The sequence below is a fragment of the Pelobates fuscus genome, chromosome 7 (genome assembly GCF_036172605.1).
Source record: "Pelobates fuscus isolate aPelFus1 chromosome 7, aPelFus1.pri, whole genome shotgun sequence".
In the NCBI taxonomy this organism is placed as follows: domain Eukaryota; kingdom Metazoa; phylum Chordata; class Amphibia; order Anura; family Pelobatidae; genus Pelobates; species Pelobates fuscus.
This window is the reverse complement of record NC_086323.1, coordinates 77,262,001-77,282,321: the sequence shown is the minus strand read 5'-3', so window position 1 is coordinate 77,282,321 and position 20,321 is coordinate 77,262,001. Positions and strand designations below refer to the sequence as shown.

Sequence of the window (20,321 nt, the reverse complement as noted above, 5' to 3'; positions counted from 1 at the left end):
AATGAAGTGACATGACTACTACTGCCCTCCCACCCACTGTCATGTGCTGGCAAAAGTTGACGCAACATGACTTCGCCATCACCAAGCGTCAGTTTCACGTTGTTTTCCATCACCTTGACACCATCCACTGAACTCATCTCCCCTCTCCTCTGTGTTCTTCTAATTAGCAACAGTGACTTCCTCGTTAGCCTGGCAGGGTTTGTGAAAATGTCAACATTCCACAAAAAAAAAAAATCCCCAATTAGATCTGGAAGAAAAAAGAAAGAAAAGAAGAATTCGTAGCATGAATTCTCATACTGTGTGGCAGCCTCAGGACAAAATAGGACATGGCTTTTAACTCTTTCACTAAACTGTACAACTGACCACCTAAAATATGTTATTTTAGTTAACGCATTTTGGCCCAAAGGATTAATGAAATCCATCTTGACAATAATCCCCTGTATAATACGATTGGGTATTTGTACATTATGCCTCACTCAAATCCTTATCTCCCCAAGGGCTAATTGGTGTTTATTGCTATGGAATTTAGAATTTGTTGTGGCAGTGAAATGGGTTAAAGCCGCATTCTATATTTAATCCCTCATCTTTTCAAATAATGTAATTATTCCTGATGCTGCATAGTTTTTAATCCAGCCGGTACGATTAAAGCAAAATACATTTTCCTCTGCTTATATAATGAATTGTTTTGGTTTCTTTTTTTTTTTTTTCTTTTTTATTTAATGTTACCACCACGCTCTAAACAATTAATCCTGGATTTATTGTATCCGATAGGGTATCAAAATCTCACTGTGTTACAGCTACCTCTTTGGAGCCATATGACTAGTGGAGAGTTTATAATGAGATTCTGATTGAAAATATCACTTTGCTTCTACGGAAGAGAGTTGCAGTGCCCTCTAGTGGCAAAAATATTATATACTGGCCAAATTTACATTTACGTATGTAACACAAATAATCCATCATAGTCATTCTAGCAAATACAATCTCATGTTTCTGGAACAGGGATAAAATTCATTTGGAATAGGGATAATATAATTTCCTATAGAAACAAGGAAACAATTGTATTTTGCTTATCTTTTTAATGCATACACTGTTATGTCTTTCATTTGTTCCTCTTGTCCTAGGTTTGTCACTTTTATCATCCTCTTCCACTAAGTCACTGGACGCTTAACCTACTATTTTCTTGTTTTTATCTGTCTTATTTTTTTGTTTCGGTGTCAAATTTCTCCTTGGACTGTCAAGCTGTTAGTAATGTCTATGGTAACTATCATGTGACTGTGTATCATCGTTTGCAAAAAAAAAAAATCAAAATAACAAAGCAGACAGTCCTTTTTCTAGCACATGTCCTGAATTTGATAAACCAACCTCTTTAGACTAAGAATGCCATATTTGTATGTTTCTTGCAGACGAGAATGAACCGGCCACTGCATCACACCGGAAACCACAATTCAGGCCCAGAGGATTCTGATGTGGGCGATAGTGCCAGCAAGTGTGTAACTAAACAAGAGTTTAAAATTATAAAGGCTATTTCTAAAAAAAAAAAATGCTATTGGATATCATCCCCTCTTCAACCGATTATTATTTTTATTATTTATAAAGCACCAACTGTAGCGCTATACAGGGCCGGACTGGGAAAAAAATTAGGCCCGGTCATTTTTCAATCAGAGCGGCCCCCTAAGAAGGGGGCGGGGCCAGAGAGGGTGTGTTTTGTCATCACTAATGACAAGCACGCCCCCTCTCAAAGTGAGCATGTTAGTTCAACGCGCAGAGCCCCGCTGAAGAGCTCTGGCATTAGAAAAAGGCCCTGAATTTGTTCTGCGCAGCGCAAGCAGTCTGGTGGTGCGCTGTGTGTGTTTGGAATCTGTGTGTGTCTGGCGGTGCGCTGTGTGTCTGGGTGTGCTGTTAGTTTCTGAGGGTGCTGTGTTTGTCTGGGGGTGCTGTGTGTTTCTGGGTGCTGTGTTTGTCTGGGGGTGCCATGTGTGTCTGGGTGCTGTATTTGTCTGGAGGTGCGCTGTGTGTGTTTGGAATCTGTGTGTGTCTGGCGGTGCGCTGTGTGTCTGGGTGTGCTGTTAGTTTCTGAGGGTGCTGTGTTTGTCTGGGGGTGCTGTGTGTTTCTGGGTGCTGTGTTTGTCTGGGGGTGCCATGTGTGTCTGGGTGCTGTATTTGTCTGGAGGTGCGCTGTGTGTCTGGGGGTGCTGGGTGTCTTGGGGGGGCTGTGTGTTTCTGAGGGTGCTGTGTTTGTCTGGGGGTGCTGTGTGTTTCTGGGTGCTGTGTTTGTCTGGGGGTGCCATGTGTGTCTGGGTGCTGTTTGTCTGGGGGTGCGCTGTGTGTCTGGGTGTGCTGTGTGTCTGGGTGTGTTGTGTGTCTTGGGGGGCTGTGTGTTTCTGAGGGTGCTGTGTTTGTCTGGGGGTGCTGTGTGTGTCTGGGGGTGCGCTGTGTGTCTGGGGGTGCGCTGTGTGTCTGGGGGTGTGCTGTGTGTCTTGGGGGGCTGTGAGTTTCTGAGGGTGCTGTGTTTGTCTGGGGGTGCCGTGTGTGTCTGGATGCTGTGTGTGTCTTGGGGGGCTGTGTGTTTCGGGGTGCTGTGTGTTTCTGGGTGCTGTTTGTCTGGGGGTGCGCTGTGTGTCTGGGTATGCTGTGTGTTTCTGAAGGTGCTGTGTTTGTGTGGGGGTGCTGTGTGTTTCTGGGTGCTGTGTTTGTCTGAGGGGGCCGTGTGTGTCTGGGTGCTGTTTGTCTGGGTGCTGTTTGTCTGGGGTGTGCTGTGTGTCTGGGTGTGCTGTGTGTCTTGGTGGGCTGTGTTTTTCTGAGGGTGCTGTGTTTGTCTGGGGATGCTGTGTGTTTCGGGGTGCTGTGTGTGTCTGGGGGTGCGCTGTGTGTCTGGGGGTGCGCTGTGTGTCTTGGGGGGCTGTGAGTTTCTGAGGGTGCTGTGTTTGTCTGGGGGTGCTGTGTGTTTCGGGGTGCTGTGTTTGGGGGTGCCGTGTGTGTCTGCGTGCTGTTTGTCTGGGGGTGCGCTGTGTGTCTGGGTGTGCTGTGTGTCTTGGGGGTCTGTGTGTTTCTGACGGTGCTGTGTTTGTCTGGGGGTGCCGTGTGTGTCTGGGTGCTGTTTGTCTGGGGGTGTGCTGTTTGTCTGGGGGTGTGCTGTGTGTCTGGGTGTGCTGTGTGTCTTGGGGGCTGTGTGTTTCTGAGGGTGCTGTGATTGTCTGGGGGTGCTGTGTGTTTCGGGGTAATGTGTTTGTCTGGGGGTACCGTGTGTGTCTGGGTGCTGTGTTTGTCTGGGGGTGCCATGTGTGTCTGGGGGTGCGCTGTGTGTCTGGGTGTGCTGTGTGTTTCTGAAGGTGCTGTGTTTGTCTGGGGGTGCTGTGTGTTTCTGGGTGCTGTGTTTTTCTGGGGGGGCCGTGTGTGTCTGGGTGCTGTTTGTCTGGGGGTGCCATGTGTGTCTGGGGGTGCGCTGTGTGTCTGGGTGTGCTGTGTGTTTCTGAAGGTGCTGTGTTTGTCTGGGGGTGCTGTGTGTTTCTGGGTGCTGTGTTTGTCTGGGGGGGCCGTGTGTGTCTGGGTGCTGTTTGTCTGGGTGTGCTGTGTGTCTTGGGGGGCTGTGTGTTTCTGAGGGTGCTGTGTTTGTCTGGGGATGCTGTGTGTTTCGGGGTGCTGTGTGTGTCTGGGGGTGCGCTGTGTGTCTTGGGGGGCTGTGAGTTTCTGAGGGTGCTGTGTTTGTCTGGGGGTGCTGTGTGTTTCGGGGTGCTGTGTTTGTCTGGGGGTGCCGTGTGTGTCTGCGTGCTGTTTGTCTGGGGGTACGCTGTGTGTCTGGGTGTGCTGTGTGTCTTGGGGGTCTGTGTGTTTCTGAGGGTGCTGTGATTGTCTGGGGGTGCTGTGTGTTTCGGGGTAATGTGTTTGTCTGGGGGTACCGTGTGTGTCTGGGTGCTGTGTTTGTCTGGGGGTGCCTTGTGTGTCTGGGTGCTGTGTTTGTCTGGGGGTGCGCTGTGTGTCTGGGTGCGCTGTGTGTCTGGGTGTGCTGTGTGTGTCTTGGGGGGCTGTGTGTTTCTGAGGGTGCTGTGTTTGTCTGGGGGTGCTGTGTGTTTCGGGGTGCTGTGTGTTTCTGGGTGCTGTTTGTCTGGGGGTGCCATGTGTGTCTGGGGGTGCGCTGTGTGTCTGGGTGTGCTGTGTGTTTCTGAAGGTGCTGTGTTTGTCTGGGGGTGCTGTGTGTTTCTGGGTTCTGTGTTTGTCTGGGGGGGCCGTGTGTGTCTGGGTGCTGTTTGTCTGGGTGTGCTGTGTGTCTTGGGGGGCTGTGTGTTTCTGAGGGTGCTGTGTTTGTCTGGGGATGCTGTGTGTTTCGGGGTGCTGTGTGTGTCTGGGGGTGCGCTGTGTGTCTGGGGGTGCGCTGTGTGTCTGGGGGTGCGCTGTGTGTCTGGGGGGGCTGTGAGTTTCTGAGGGTGCTGTGTTTGTCTGGGGGTGCTGTGTATTTTGGGGTGCTGTGTGTTTCGGGGTGCTGTGTGTTTCGGGGTGCTGTGTTTGTCTGGGGGTGCCGTGTGTGTCTGCGTGCTGTTTGTCTGGGGGTACGCTGTGTGTCTGGGTGTGCTGTGTGTCTTGGGGGTCTGTGTGTTTCTGAAGGTGCTGTGTTTGTCTGGGGGTGCTGTGTGTTTCTGGGTGCTGTGTTTGTCTGGGGGGGCCGTGTGTGTCTGGGTGCTGTTTGTCTGGGGGTGTGCTGTGTGTCTGGGTGTGCTGTGTGTCTGGGTGTGCTGTGTGTCTTGGGGGCTGTGTGTTTCTGAGGGTGCTGTTTTTGTTTCGGGGTGCTGTGTGTGTCTGGGGGTGCGCTGAGTCTCTTGGGGGGCTGTGAGTTTCTGAGGGTGCTGTGATTGTCTGTGGGTGCTGTGTGTTTCGGGGTAATGTGTTTGTCTGGGGGTACCGTGTGTGTCTGGGTGCTGTGTTTGTCTGGGGGTGCCGTGTGTGTCTGGGTGCTGTGTTTGTCTCGGGGTGCGCTGTGTGTCTGGGTGCGCTGTGTGTCTGGGTGTGCGCTGTGTGTCTGGGTGCGCTGTGTGTCTGGGTGTGCTGTGTGTCTTGGGGGTCTGTGTGTTTCTGAAGGTGCTGTGTTTGTCTGGGGGTGCTGTGTGTTTCTGGGTGCTGTTTGTCTGGGGGGGCCGTGTGTGTCTGGGTGCTGTTTGTCTGGGGGTGTGCTGTGTGTCTGGGTGTGCTGTGTGTCTTGGGGGCTGTGTGTTTCTGAGGGTGCTGTTTTTGTCTGGGGGTGCTGTGTGTTTCGAGGTGCTGTGTGTGTCTGAGGGTGCGCTGAGTCTCTTGGGGGGCTGTGAGTTTCTGAGGGTGCTGTGATTGTCTGGGGGTGCTGTGTGTTTCGGGGTAATGTGTTTGTCTGGGGGTACCGTGTGTGTCTGGGTGCTGTGTTTGTCTGGGGGTGCCGTGTGTGTCTGGGTGCTGTGTTTGTCTGGGGGTGCGCTGTGTGTCTGGGGGTGCGCTGTGTGTCTGGGTGCGCTGTGTGTCTGGGTGCGCTGTGTGTCTGGGTGCGCTGTGTGTCTGGGTGCGCTGTGTGTCTGGGTGCGCTGTGTGTCTTGGGTGCGCTGTGTGTGTCTGGGGGTGCTGTGTGTTTCTGGGTGCTGTGTTTGTCTGGGGGTGCCGTGTTTGTCTGGGGGTGCGCTGTGTGTCTTGGGGGGCTGTGTGTTTCTGAGGGTGCTGTGTTTGTCTGGGGGTGCTGTGTGTGTGAGGGGGCTGTTAGTGTAAGTGTGAATGTATTTTTTATTTAAATTTAAATTTTTTTTTGCTGCCATCCTTCCCTGGTGGTCCAGTGGTGAGCGTGAACTCTAGCCCCTGCAGGCTAGAGTTCACTCTCGCGAGATCTGAGCGTTGCCACGGTAACCGCGGCAACACTCAGAATCCCACGAGAGGACCCGGCAGAGCTGCTGGCTAGAGCTCCACCGGGTCCTTTCTCCTGCCTCCCTCCCTCACACCCCAGCAAGCGGCTGCCTGTAAGTGCCTGTGGGCCGGTGAGGGAGATCTCCCACCGGCCCATGGAGACACACAGCAGGGCCGGCGCTCGGATAGCGCTGGCCCTGCAGAGGCTGGCAGGGGAGATTCTGTGATACCCCCTGCCAGCCTCAGCCCCACGGCCATCGCGGCCCACCGGGCATTTGCCCGGTATGCCCGATGGCCAGTCCGGGCCTGGCGCTGTACAATAGATTATGGCTCTGATTTAATATTTTGAATTAACCTTTTAAATGATTTTAATATATTGAAAACTATTTTAGCATTTTGAGATATATATTATCCAAAAATATGAAATCGAAGCCTATATGCTTATCCTTGCCCACCACATATTAACAAGTTAAGTTGCGCAGGTCCATTTGTAACATTTTTTACATATCCTTGTCTTGACGATACTCTATCGCAAATTCACACTCTTCCTTCCACACGTTATGTTGGTTATTACTGGTTTCACTTATCACATCCCATCTGCTTTTAACACCAGGTCTCTTGCACCTTTCTACCCTTTGTTATTCATCTTCCTCAGGTTATCCTCCGAAGACAGTGAAGAAGCCTCTGGATATTTCTACGACAGCGATGCTTCGTATGACGATGTTAGCCTTTCCTCTAGGAAAGGTGGAGAAATGGACCTTCTGGGAGAAATTCTAGACACATTGAGTACTCACAGCTCAGATCCGGGTGCTGGGCGGCTTACAGCTGCAAAGAGCTTGGACTTTTTCAGATCTGTGGATGATTTGGACTACAAGGTTCCGGTATGTAGAGTAAGTAAGAAGGTCAATAATTATACCTCTGTTGATGTACTTGCCTTGTTCTGGGATTTAATGGTTAGATCATTGCAACATCTGCTATACAACCAAAAATACAAAAAAATAAGCCAAAAACTATGGTTCAGTGAAGTTAAATTTGTGGTTTGTTTTATAGACTCCTGAGCATACTAGGTACAGGACCGGGGCGGCACAGGCGGCCACCTCAGGGCGCCAGAGCAGGGTGGGGGGCGCAAAAATTTGAATCCCCTGCCTCTGGCTGGGGGCTTGGATTTTTCAACTCACCTTGCTTTCCCTGCAGCCAGCATGGAGCAGGAGTAGGGCAGTGAAGTCAGCAGGCCTTCTCTAAAGATGTCAGAGGAGGTGGCGTGACTTCCACTGCTCCCAGACTCCCCAGCGGTCTTCAGTGCATATCCTGCCTCCAGCTCTTGTCTGGCATGTCCCACCTGACCACCAATGGTAAGATTCCCCCCACTCCATTATACTTCCCCTGTCCCCTCCCCTCTATAGCCCCTGTCCCCACCGTACTGCCCATGTCCCCTACTCTACAGCCCCTGCCTCCATAATACTGCCCCTGTCCCCCTCTACCGCTCCTGCCTCCATAATGCTGCCCCTGTCCCCCCCTCTACAGTCCCTGCCCCCCCTCTACAGCCCCTGCCTCCATAATACTGTCCCTGCCCCCCGCTCTACAACCCCTGACCCCCTGAAGTCCCTTTCCTCCCCTCTACAGACCGTGCCATTATTATATAGCCCCTGTCCTCCCCTCTACAGCCCCTGCCTCCATTATACTGCCCCTGTCCTCCCCTCTACTGCCCCTGCCTCCATTATACTGCCCCTGTCCTCCCCCTCTAAAGCCCCTGTCCCCAACATGCTACCCACGTCCACCCCTATGCTGCCCATGCCCCCCCAACAGCCCCTGTCTCCCCCCAACAGCCCCTACCTCCCTCTCTACAGCCCCTGCCTCCATTATACTGTCTCCCCTCCTACAGCCCCTGCCCCCCCCTCTACAAGCCCTGTCCCCCCTTCTACAGCCCCTGTGTACCCATTTACAGCACCTAACTCCTCTACTACACATCCCTTCCACTACAGCCTCTATTCCTCCACACGCAGCCCCTTACTACCATCAACCTACTCCAGCCTCTATCTCACTACCACAGCCCCTATTCCCCAATTAGAGCCCATAATCTTCAACTACAGCTCCTGCCCTCTCCTTCTACAACTCACTACCAGTACCCCTCCTGAAATTAGGTTCTGGATATTCCCCTACTCTGTAAGTCTGTGTCTGTATGTCTCTGTATGACTATATCTCTGTGTATTACTGTGTATGTATGCCTGTGTCTGTATGTCTCTGTATGCCTGTGTCTGTATGCCTTGTTCTGTATATCTCTGTGTGACTATATGTCTGTGTATGCATGTCTCTGTATGACTTTGTCCATATGTCTCTGTATGCCTTGTTCTGTATGGCATTGTATGGTGGGTGGATGGGGAGAGAGGGCGACAAAACGGGGCGCGACACACAGAAAAGGGCTGTGGGAAGGAAGAGGGTTGTATGAGACGTAAAAGGGAGTGTAAGACAGATTAGACGGGGGATACAATACACTCAAGGGGGTTGAAAATTCAAAAGGGGGTTTACGAGACACCAGTAAGAATGCATTTTTGGGGGAGAAGGGAATGGGGTGGCAAAATGCATCTTCACCTGTGTAGCCAAAAATCCTTGCACTGGCCCTGACTAGGTATCAGACTATCATACTTCTTCCTGCAGGTTCCCCAGCACAGTTGTAATGGGTGGGTCAAGCATCCTTTATAGATCAGAACAGTTGGGTCTGGTTAGTGCAGAATTACATTTTTGTGATGATGAAAGCATCTTAGATGTCAACATGATTTGACATCAAAGTTTTTTAAACTTCCTTTGATAGTCATATGGCAGAACAATAAAAGGGTTATTTCTTTTACCTTATCTTTTCATAAAAAAGAGAACCAATACAGGTTGCATGCAAGACTTTATTTATTATTTATCTCACCATAGAATAAAAAATATAAATTTCCAGTTCAAGAGTGTGCAACTTGTCATAACTATGTTTGGATTTTAGGTCAAAAACCTGATAGAGGGTTTTGTCACTCCTGTCGTACCATTATTTCTGTTATATGTCAATATTAAAGAGAAACTGTCCCTTTTTTCTGAATGTAACAGTTCCTCATTCGCTTACCAGAATTTTTTTGAATTTTATGGAAGAATTTACTCTATTCGGGGATGCAGCTAAGGTACATATATAGCACAGTGCTGGTGACATCCATGCAAACTTTGGCATTAGCTCACTCTCTATCTATGAGCCGTATAGGCTTACAGGTCTTTGTTGTGAATGCATGCACACAGCACATTCTATTGTCTGTCTATAACTGGATAGTATGGCAAATGACTTTTTATTCATGATGATGTTGCTTAAAACCCATCTGTAAGTTTTTGTTTACGTATTGGGATGTGCACAAAAAAAGAGACACACCGGTATTACTTATGCTTACATTACATTATGTTTTTGTTGTAATTTGTCACCTCCATTCGGGTGTGTATCTGATGAAAATGGGCAGTGTGCACACTCTGTGTGTGGATGCATGCTTTCTTATGCTACTGTAGAAGGTAAGTTTGGAAGGTGAAGCAAATCGTAGAACATACCTTCATCATAAAGGGCGCGAAAAAATAAATTTCTCAGGCTGACATTTCAGACATCAGATCTGGTTAAATAGTAAAAACTGAAAATCTATTTGAGCTCATAACATTACACTAATGCCACTTGGTCCTATCAGGTTTAGCCAGAAAAGGTCCCTTTGTCATCGTGAAATACTATTAAGAGGATAATATTTACATTTTATTTTATGGTTTACACTATAAGATGTATTTTTTCTTCTTTTAAATGCCCCAACGTTGAAGTTCTATATTTTCTGATACGTATTTTTATTATATTTAACTTACTATTAGCTGACCTTTTGTTTTGTGTTTTTATATATAATATTTTAATTTTATTGGAGATATACTATTGAGTTGAAGGGCAGCTTATTATCTTTTTACAACACTTTATTTCGAGAGTGTATATGTTATATATTAGCTTTGATAGCTGGAAATAAGGTAGAAGAGACAGGTAGCAGAGAGAACACACACGCGATCATTGAGGGACCTGATTAAAAAGAAAGAAAAGTCCATCCGATCTGGACTATTGTTAGAATTATGGTGGAAACTGTATCTTGATCCCCACTGGCAACCATATCAGATAACCAGATTTTATCAATTATTTCTATATGTTAACTGATACAGATTGGCGATTAAAGGACAATGTATGAAAACCTGGAATGAGACATATACATTTTAAGTACTGCAATTGGCAGAATCTAGTAATGTATTCGTGTACTGTGTGATCAGAATAGTTGTATTATAGTGGTAATGTTTAGACTGTTTTCAGGCCAATGACCATTATCACAATGTTTAACCTATTACTACCAGACAGAATGTCAGTAGGGTTCTAGGGATACTCAATTGCTTAAACAGAAACATTTTTTTAAAAGAGCTCTGGTTCATTAAGATCATTCTTTCTTCACATTCCTGACACTTTCTGGGATTAGTCATTCTTATAAAGAATTTCTGTTGACTATAATTTTTTTTTATTCTTAATATATTGGGTAACAGTAGATAAATGATTTAACCTTCTAATTGTTTTCTGACAGATTTATACAATCTTTGCAGTTTAAAGACAATGCACTTCTATGTTACGTCATGAATTAAAAAGAGAAGGTTATTTCTGCTGCGTTCAATCTATACAAAAATTGTTTGTGTTTTTCTATAGAGCAAGCCAAGTGCCCCCAGCGAGGACAACCTAAATTCGTTGTGTATGAAATCTAGTGAAAATTGGAACAATGGTCAGGATGACCGTGTTCTCTACAGGAAGCATCTCCCGACATCTCCTCGCAAGCATTGTTTAGAAGTGCCAACTAACAAAGTCTATGATCGACCTAGGTCCGAGTTTCCACCAGTCATTCTTAGTGATGCGTCTGGAGATGGAATCTCTGGGCGCCCTACATCACTGTTCTATGCACAAACTCTGGGGACTGAATTCAGAGATAGGAGCAGGAGTCCTGTCATGCAAGTGCCATGGGAGAAAAATCAGCCCGACTTAGAAGATGAGGAAAAGGAGAGCCCACATTGATTTTGACGCCATGGTAACATAAAACAGACTTAAACATGGGGAAATTTATAGATATGTCACTGCAGAATTCAAACATATTCTGGATATCCTTGGATTTTCTCCAAAACTGATGGGATTCTGCTGTATTTCTTTATAGTAAATACTAAACTTTATGTGAACAAAAAGGACATATAGAAAAACAAAAGTAACAATGTTTTAATATATCTAATGATTTTCTAGATTTTTAAGGTACGAGGATATTTGAAAATATTTTTTTTTTATGAGTCTCTGGAGATTTGCACTTTTAGCAGAGTGAAGGTGATACCTGATAATTATTCAAAAGACCTGTAAGAACTATTTGAACTTTGTTGAAAGGCATGTAGGTAGGTACATCAAAACGAGGGTTTCTGTTAAGGTAACACACAATCAGTTCTCTGATCAGCCAATGGAAGAGGTTCTATTGATGCAGATTTGTAATGTGCATATCCTGTACCCTATTCTGCAAGGTGATTTTAACTCCTTTACTTGGTACTGTGGACTTCAACCTTCAAGTTAATGGTACATCTTAGACCTTTTAGAATATTAGGAGCCACAAGTTCATTCATTAAGACTGTTTGGTCCAGCCATACATTATATGCAAATATATCATATTTTGGTTTATATAAAACAATTTATCTTAACAAAGCATGACATTCTTTGAGTCAGCACTAACCGCTATCAAAGTTGTTAATTTTAAAAAGAAGTCCATTTTATAAACTATAGGTCAATTATTAAGGCTAACCTACCCGAACAGCCTGCAGCTTGTCCCTCGTCTGTAGCATTACCAGAATCCATTGAAAAGCTGATGAAAAATCTATTCCGTGTTGTTTGCCTATTAGTTTGCTATTTGTAAAAAAAATTGCCCGAACCTTCTATGTAAAGCTGATTATGCAGCCATCTCTGGTTATCTGTGTCACTTCAGTGGAGTAATTAATTTTAAAGGTTGTTTCAGTTGAAAAGAAGGGATTATAAAATCTCTCCCGTATCACACACAGTTTCCATGAAACTGAAAATGTTTCAAGCACTCCATTCATATTCAGGGATGTTTTGCATGGTGGCTGACGAATGACTGATAATCATGTAGCCCCATGCAGTAAATTTTAGCAACATTTGAAAAGCTTTCAGAAGCAAACGTTTAATAAATATGTGTTGACTGCTTGATTGAAAAATTACAATCAATGAAATTCAATGTAGGGTTTTGTCTAAGCAATCTTATGACCCAACTACTCTGAGATTTAAACAGCTTCCTTTACAAGCTTGGCCATTAAATCAGGAGTGCTGGTGTGCTGTAGAGGTGGTGATCCAATCCATGTGAAAGCATAGGTTATCGCTTCAACGAAACTACTTCTATGTGAAGTAACACAATCCTAAATTGTAGAATGAAAATTAATTTTATTGCACCATATGGATTGCACAAAAGGCATATAGCGAAGGAGAAAGACAGAATGTGTTAAGAACACTTAAATGGGCACCAGGGCAGCAAATTTACTATGATAAAGATCTAAATTTACCCATGTGCTTAATGTCACTGAGTTTAGTAGGTATGCATTGCATGCTCATGTTATATGTCAATAGACCTGTCCACCTGGGCCTTATCTTGTATGGTTTAAACCCAACATTTACATGTTTATTTGTAAAGCAGAAGTGTATTCACTGGAGCTGTTTAATGGGCAGGCCAAGTAACTGATGGCATTATAAGTATAGACATTAAATTAGATAAAAAGTAAATTGTGTATTGCGAGACAAGCTGCGTAATGTGAAGCAATCAACAGGAACCTCCCATTGACCCATAATGTCTAAAAAATGTCATAGGAACGAAAGATGGTTATGCTGAACTGATAAATGGTCGTAAATAGTGTCACATTGGATAAAATATCAATTCTAATATTTTACACAGTATAGGTATGGCACTGATGTGCACAGTTACTCCATAATAATATGATTTCTTCCTAATGGGTTTGTAGACCTGAGTGTTCATATCAAAACTGCTCTGTAATTCACAGGAAGCAGGCATTACAAAGGAACACTACGAAAGATGCAATTAGCTAGGGCTGATGAAATGAAAAGTGCCTTTGTTTTTTTATTACCCACAAAACCCCATAAGTACAATCGGTACAAATGCTTGCAATAGAAATTACAGCTGCAGTAAATTACATTTTGTAGCTAGTAGTATCACTGTAAAAAATTACATATCTTGCTGTTAAAGATAGTGTACCCAATATAAAGAACATTCAATCTGTACATATTTAGTACGTTTACATTTCTAAACCGACACTGTGACTCTTCTAGAAGGGCAGCCAATAGTGAAATGCGTATACGTCAAAGACAAGTCTTGAAAATGATCACTGTATCTTTTTTTTTTCCAACTTCCCAATCAATCTGCAAAGCACATCAAATCTCTTTTTTACTTTGGTTTTATAATATAATGACATTTGTGTTTTGTGCTATTTATTTTTTTCTGGTATTTTGTTTTATTTTTGCTTGTTAATCAAAGGGAATAATATATATATATATAAGAAAAAGAGACGGGAAATATGAGATGTAAGGGAAAACGTTATATTTCATGCTTAGTATATTTTAAAACACCTTTTTGATCTTGGTAAAAAAAAAACCAGGTTTTTATTAGCGCTGAATTGTGGTGAACTAAAAACCACAAATTCCAATTATAGGCCAAATTTATCCCTTTGAAAAAACATCTGAGTTTGACACTTGGTCCTCTTTTTTTTATTTTTTTTATTCCAGTTTCCATTTGTCACAATAAATAGTAAATACAACCTCAAATAGTTCCATATTTTTAACCAGTATTAGAAAAGATATTTCCTATTAAACATGTTAGTAGTATATGTTTCTAAATCATAGGAAAGATTTTTATGTGACTTTAACACTGTAATAATAACCTAACTTATTTTTGCCCCATATTCAATCTATGTAAATACATATGAACCACTTAAGTAAAGAGACCAGTACACTAGTTTGACTGTCCTTTTGCCTGTGTTTGTATAAGGAGAGTGACTGTGTGCAATATTGTCTCTCCATTTTATATTTTATTCAAATAAACCCAGCCATCTCGTGCGTAATTTAGATCCAGAAAGTGAAAAATAAAATAAGAAATTGTAAGAAACTTTTCCTCCATCTTTGTCCATACAAGGGTAATACAATACACAGTTAATTCATTTAGTGCAATAATGATATATATATATATGTGTGTGTGTATATATATATATATATATATATATGTGTGTGTACCTTAGTGTTAATTCCTCTATAAAGGAAAGTATCACTACGGAAAAATCATTTATTGTGAGAATAGCACTGGGAACAAATCCCCAAAGGAATATTGAATTCTTTCTTATCAATAAATTGATTTTTTTTCAGCATAGCTTATGAACATGCATTATGGCTTTTCAATTGTCTGCAAACCAACCAACATTTCAAATGGACAAAGAGGGACCCTTTCGTTTTAGGGGTGTGATTGGGGTTGTGGCCAGGAGTGGAGCTGTTCTGTGAAATTTTAGGTGACTTACTAATACTGTCATAATTAATGCAACTAAAATGCAGTTTCGAAAAAGAGCAATGTATCTTATTTACACAGACTGATTTCTAAACATGCTTATTGTAGTCTAAAGACATTAATGTGAGTAATATTTCTATGGAGCTCTGTTTTACACTCAAACACACACATAATATTGAGCTCCTAGAAAAGACATTAAGATAGAAAAGAGAGACCGAGGCAGTGGGCTTAAAATAAGGCATGTTCCTCCTAAATAAGAACACTCGGGAGGCATGTGTCTGTGCAGTTAGGCCAAGGATCATGTGCTGTTAAGTCCCTTGTGGAGCATGATGCTGTATATCTTAAAAGAACACTCCAAACTCTAGAAAAACTACAGTTCACTGGGCGCCGATCCCTGCCTCCATTATTTCTAATAGAGAGCTGAAAGTTCCTAAGTAGGATCTCTCTCAGCAAGTGAGCTAAGCCCTCAGTTTAGAAGTTTTCTGCCCTTGATTGCACCACATGTAGAACTCTTCTGTGTACTAGGATCATTATATTGTAAAACCTGCTACCTTATGTAGTGAGGAAAATGGCACCATCTTTAAAGAAATGAGGTGAAGTGCGTTACTGATATCTGGAACCCGTCAACGCTTTGAGAATTCAATAAATGTTTACACTTTGTTACATTTTAGTAGGTTCGTATAACTTCCATGTGGGCAGTTGTACTATGTACAACTATGTACTTTGTGGAACTTAATGCTGTTATTATATCTTTACTGTAACCAATCTCTTTTTATGGGGTATAAATGGCGAGAACCTACGATTGTTGACAATAACAGTTACACAGTTGCCAAAGATAGTGTGAATTTAACTCTCCAGTATGTATGGTGATTGTTTAGCTAAAATCCTTACATATCCGAATACAGCTGTATATATGTAACTATATGATATAGTTATACATACAAATACAGTTAAATCTAAACACTGCAAGGGCTCATTAAAACGTGTGTGTGTGTGTGTGTGTGTGTGTGTGACATGCACACAATTAGGGTATTCTTTGCACTCTCCTTGCAGTATAACAAAGATAAATCCGCTTGGATGCTACCCTCGTTGACAACATAGAAATTAGGATAAATGGCGCACTCACAGGACCTGATAATTCAATTGTGGTCTAATGTGAAAGAAAAAATTACACCTGTAAAACAATTGATGTTTTAACCCTAAACTGATCTTTTCCAAGATATATATATTGTATCTATATTTATATAAAGACACACCGTGCAAACAAATTGCAGGAAAAACATCATTATGTAAGTAAATCTGTCTTTTAATTACATGATTTTTTATTTTATTTTTACAAATTTTAATTACCGTTAACGCAAATAAATATTCTTTCTTTGTGTATGTGCATATAGCATACGCTTTGTGTATGCGCATATAGCATATACATATGTATCTCTATCCCAGCCTGTTAGAGTACAGTGTGTGGTTGCCATTTACTACATATTAATAATAATAATAATAATAATAATCTGCTTGACCCTGCAAAGTGAATATAGCAATTAACAATTTCAAGCATCTATAGTGAATACATTTGAGTTCTGACTTTGATAGCACTGAGTAGACTGAGCCATTAATTGGTTGGTGTTTTATCATTATTCCCTTTTTACACAGTTAATATCTGAATTCACCATGGTCCTTAAAGCAGAGAACATGTTGTTCTAACTAGTTTTTTTTTTTTTTTTTATCATCAGCTGTACTTTGTCTTATTTTATTAGAAAGCGTATTAATGTGGTTAGCATTTTGACTGTTCTGTATGGTGCTAAATGTAAAGCTAACTATAGTTAATATGATGGTGTGTACTAAGGGCAATTCTGGGGCACCATTGAGCAATCAATATGGAACCAGTGTGATGTTCAGAGCTTAGAACATTGCTGTTTATATATTAACCCTTTAGCCTATTTGTAGTCTGCTACATTGCACCTACTCTGAAATTTGTGGTGTCATAGCTGCTGATTGGGGTTGTTCCAAGCATGTTTAGTAGCCATTTAACAACACAACTTATCTGTATTTGTACTTCACTCGGAGTATGAAAATGAATGAATTATTTTAAAGTGGAATTCTTCCCAGTTTTTTTATGTTTACTTATCCACTATATTTCATAAATATGTTTGCAAGGTCTGAACATTTAAATTAAACGAAGAAAGCTGCACAACAGTATTTATCTTCATCCTCGAACTAGATCCATCTTGTCTTCCGGAGAATCATTGCTATGAACTCTGCCTCTTTCTGTCTTTAGCATAATATGTGAAGGTGGAGAATAAAAAACAAAATAATATTTCTCCTTTATCATCTGTGCATTGGCTGTGCCGAAACTAAATTAAATTGTGATGTTAATTGCTAAATATTTAATATAAATAAAAAATTGAGCTTCACACGAAAAGGGTAACTCAAGTTTCAATGGTTTATCAAGGTTTTATTCTAGAAATGTGACTGTTTTGCTTTATAAGTTGCTGGTCTTGGCTTTGGAGATATTGCTCGTAGACGTAAGTAAGATATTTTAATTAAATTACAAATAGGGAACAAATCTAAGAATTAAGTATCTGTTCATATGCAAGGTTTGCAAAGATAAAGCAATCACAGAGTACTTGTCTGGGTAATAACAGAAGACATTGTTGATTCATTGCGGTACGAACCCTATGTTAACAAAGAACCAAGTATAATGAAGTATATCTGAACGTTTTTTTTTACAGGGGCATGGTCACGTAGCTTTTATTTACATTCAGCACAATAACACATTAATACTATTTTCATCTAGCCAAACTATTGAAATTCTAATTGCCACTTTTAACATTTTAGTTTGGCATTTTTACTTTAATTTTATTGCGATGGCTTTGAGGTTACCGTCTTGGAATTACATCACAGTTTTCTAAACTTTATTGACATTGATAGAAAATGTACAGAAACCATGTTATATCTGCTGACAATCATAATCTGTGATATGTTGAATAGCTTCCAGCTTTCCTCCTTGCAGTAATGAGTAAAAGGTTTTACGAACTACCTAATGATGCTGCATATCTCTACTATAACTAGACTTGTACGTGGTGGAAAACTTCAGTTAGTCTGACTACATTTGGACGGCAAATTATTTTGTTTAGTCTGCACCAAATTTTGGTCAATATTCCATTTGGACGAATGAAATGCTGCAATCTCCTGCAAATCTTTCAATGGTTTAGTAGTGTAGATACATCTCTTATTTAGTGTCCTAATATGGGGTTGCCATAGTTAAGTGCACCAAATTAGGTGGCTATTTACTAAACATAACCACTCTCTAATTTACAGTGATATCCTTAAATATGGGAATCCCCCATAAAGGAACCAATTTAATTTACAAGAATGAGCGAAGTGACGAATTGCGCATTGAAGAATTTAGAAATTATTTTTGTCTAACTGTAGCCAAGGGAAGCAATGAATTGCTAGATATTTATTATCTTTATTAATAGCACAAACTGCTGAACTATATATACAGTATCTCGAAAAAGTGAGTACACCCCTCACATTTTTGTAAATATTTTATTATATCTTTTCATGTGACAACACTGAAGAAATGACACTCGGCTACAAGTGAGTGCACCCCTAAGTGGAAATGTCCACATTGAGCCCAAAGTGTCAATATTTTGTGTGGCCACCATTATTTTACAGCACTGAACTTAACCCTCATGGGCATGGAGTTCACCAGAGCTTCATTGGAGTCCTCTTTCACTCCTCCATGATGACATCACGGAGCTGGTGTATGCGCTCCCCCACCTTCCGTTTGAATATGCCCCACAGATACTCAATAGTGTTTTGATCTGGAGACATGCTTGGCTAGTCCATCATCTTTACTTTCAGCTTCTTTAGCAAGGCAGTGGTCATCTTGGAGGTGTGTTCAATGTAGTTATCATGTTGGAATACTGCCCTGCAGCCCAGTCTCCGAAGGGAGGGAATCATGCTCTGCTTCAGTATGTCACAGTACATGTTGGCATTCATGGTTCCCTCAATGAACTGTAGCTCCCCAGTGCCAGCAGCACTCATGCAGTCCCAGACAATGACACTCCCATCACCATGCTTGACTGTAGGCAAGACACACTTGTCTTTGTACTCCTCACCTGGTTGCTGCCACACACGCTTGACACCATCTGAACCAAATAAGTTAATCTTGGTCTCATTGGACCTCAGGACATGGTTCCAGTAATCCATGTCCTTAGTCTGCTTGTTTTCAGCAAACTATTTGCAGGCTTTCCCGTGCATCATCTTAAGATGAGGCTTTCTTCTGGGACGACAGTCATGCAGACCAATTTGATGCAGTGTGCGGCGTATGGTTTGTGCACAAACAGGCTGACCCCCCACCCCTCCACCCCTTCAACCTCTGCAGCAATGCTGGCAACACTCTGGATATAACTCTAAGCACATGACACTGAACTTCTTTGGTCGACCATGGCGAGGCCTGTTCTGAGTGGAACCTGTCCCGTGAAACTGCTGTATGGTCTTGCCCACCATACTGCAGCTCAGTTTCAGGGTCCTGGAAATCTTCTTTTCAGATCTTCAGAGAGTTATTTTCCATGAGGTGCCATGTTGAACTTCCAATGACGAGTATGAGAGTGTGTGAGAGCGATGACACCAAATTTAACACACCTGTTTCCCATTCACACCTGAGACCTTGTGACACTAACGAGTCACATGACACCGGGGAGGGGAAATAGCTAATTGGGTGCAATTTGGACATTTCCACTTCGGGGTGTACTCACTTTTGTTGCCAACGGTTTAGACAATTAATGGCTGTGTGTTAAGTTATTTTGAGGGGATAGCAAATTCACACTGTTATAGAGTCTGTACACTTACTACTTTACATTGTAACAGAGTGTCATTTCTTCAGTGTGGTCACATGAAAAGATATAACAAAATATGTACAAGAATGTGAAGGGTGTACTCACTTTTGTGAGATACTGTGTGTGTGTATATATATATACTCAGATACTGTATATGCTATTTTTAAAGTACCATGTGATGTGTAGACAATTTAAGATGACTGTGGCATATGAATAATTCATCTCTATAACTTTGTAACATCTCTGCTACTCCAAGAAAAGAATTCAGAATATTTTTTGTAATTTGGATATAATATCACTTTAACTGCACAAAACCTGGAATGCTACTGTATTAATACAAACTGCACTATATTAGAGAAATAATAAAATATATAAATATATATATATATATATAAATCCATTGAGGATTGTATAAAAAAAAGTGCCCACACTGTGTTATTTAAATAAACTATACATGAAAATCCTGTCTCTGTTCTGTGGAATCTGAAATTTTGGTTTTGAAAAATAAAAAATATTTATTTAGTAAACAAGTAATCTAGAAATCGCCTTAGGAGGCAATCCATTGGTGGAAGCAAACATTCTGACAAATAGGCCATAGGCTCTGGAAGCCTGCTCTGCCATGCATGTTGCCTATGGCTAGCCACAAATAGCCCAACCATTCTGTGCACTCCTTAAATCTCCAATATGCATGACTGGTGGCAGTTCCATAGGTGCCAACAGTCCCCACTTTGCAAGGACAGTCCTGCATTTTGGGTACTATCCTAACAAATATAGGTCCCAGGGACCTGTCAAACATTTTGAAATTTAAAACATGCAGGAAGGAACTGGGCACTAGGAATGTGCATGAAGTGCTTTAGCGCTCTGTGCATGGTCTCATAAGTTACAAGAATGATCTATATAATGAATTGCACATAGAAAAACCCTCTGTCAAACCCATCCCATTTGACCTACAGGAAGCATCCTGGATCTCTGCTCTCTCCCCTGTCCCAGGAGATGGACAATAAACGTT

The 20,321-nt window shown here is 42.2% G+C and overlaps 1 protein-coding gene and 1 long non-coding RNA gene across 6 annotated transcripts in view; both read left to right on the top strand.

The window, feature by feature from the left end:
• DENND1B (DENN domain containing 1B) overlaps nucleotides 1-14,140 on the top strand; it is a 152,337-nt gene extending 138,197 nt beyond the window's left edge. For 4 of the 5 annotated variants that reach the window (XM_063426097.1, XM_063426096.1, XM_063426095.1 and 1 more), the window contains 3 exons: nucleotides 1,404-1,486; nucleotides 6,506-6,740; nucleotides 10,577-14,140. In XM_063426097.1, coding sequence (XP_063282167.1) covers nucleotides 1,404-1,486; nucleotides 6,506-6,740; nucleotides 10,577-10,936 — 678 coding nt within the window. In that variant the 3' untranslated portion in view covers nucleotides 10,937-14,140. Of the gene's footprint in view, nucleotides 1-1,403; nucleotides 1,487-6,505; nucleotides 6,741-10,576 lie in introns of those variants that run through there. The other variant, XR_010084023.1, reaches the window with a different exon arrangement.
• A 1,673-nt stretch (nucleotides 14,141-15,813) lies between these two features.
• Nucleotides 15,814-17,182, top strand: LOC134568683 (uncharacterized). The gene is made up of 2 exons (XR_010084052.1): nucleotides 15,814-16,933; nucleotides 17,111-17,182. It is a non-coding gene; the product is annotated as an uncharacterized LOC134568683 (long non-coding RNA).
• The last annotated feature ends 3,139 nt before the right edge of the window (nucleotides 17,183-20,321 follow it).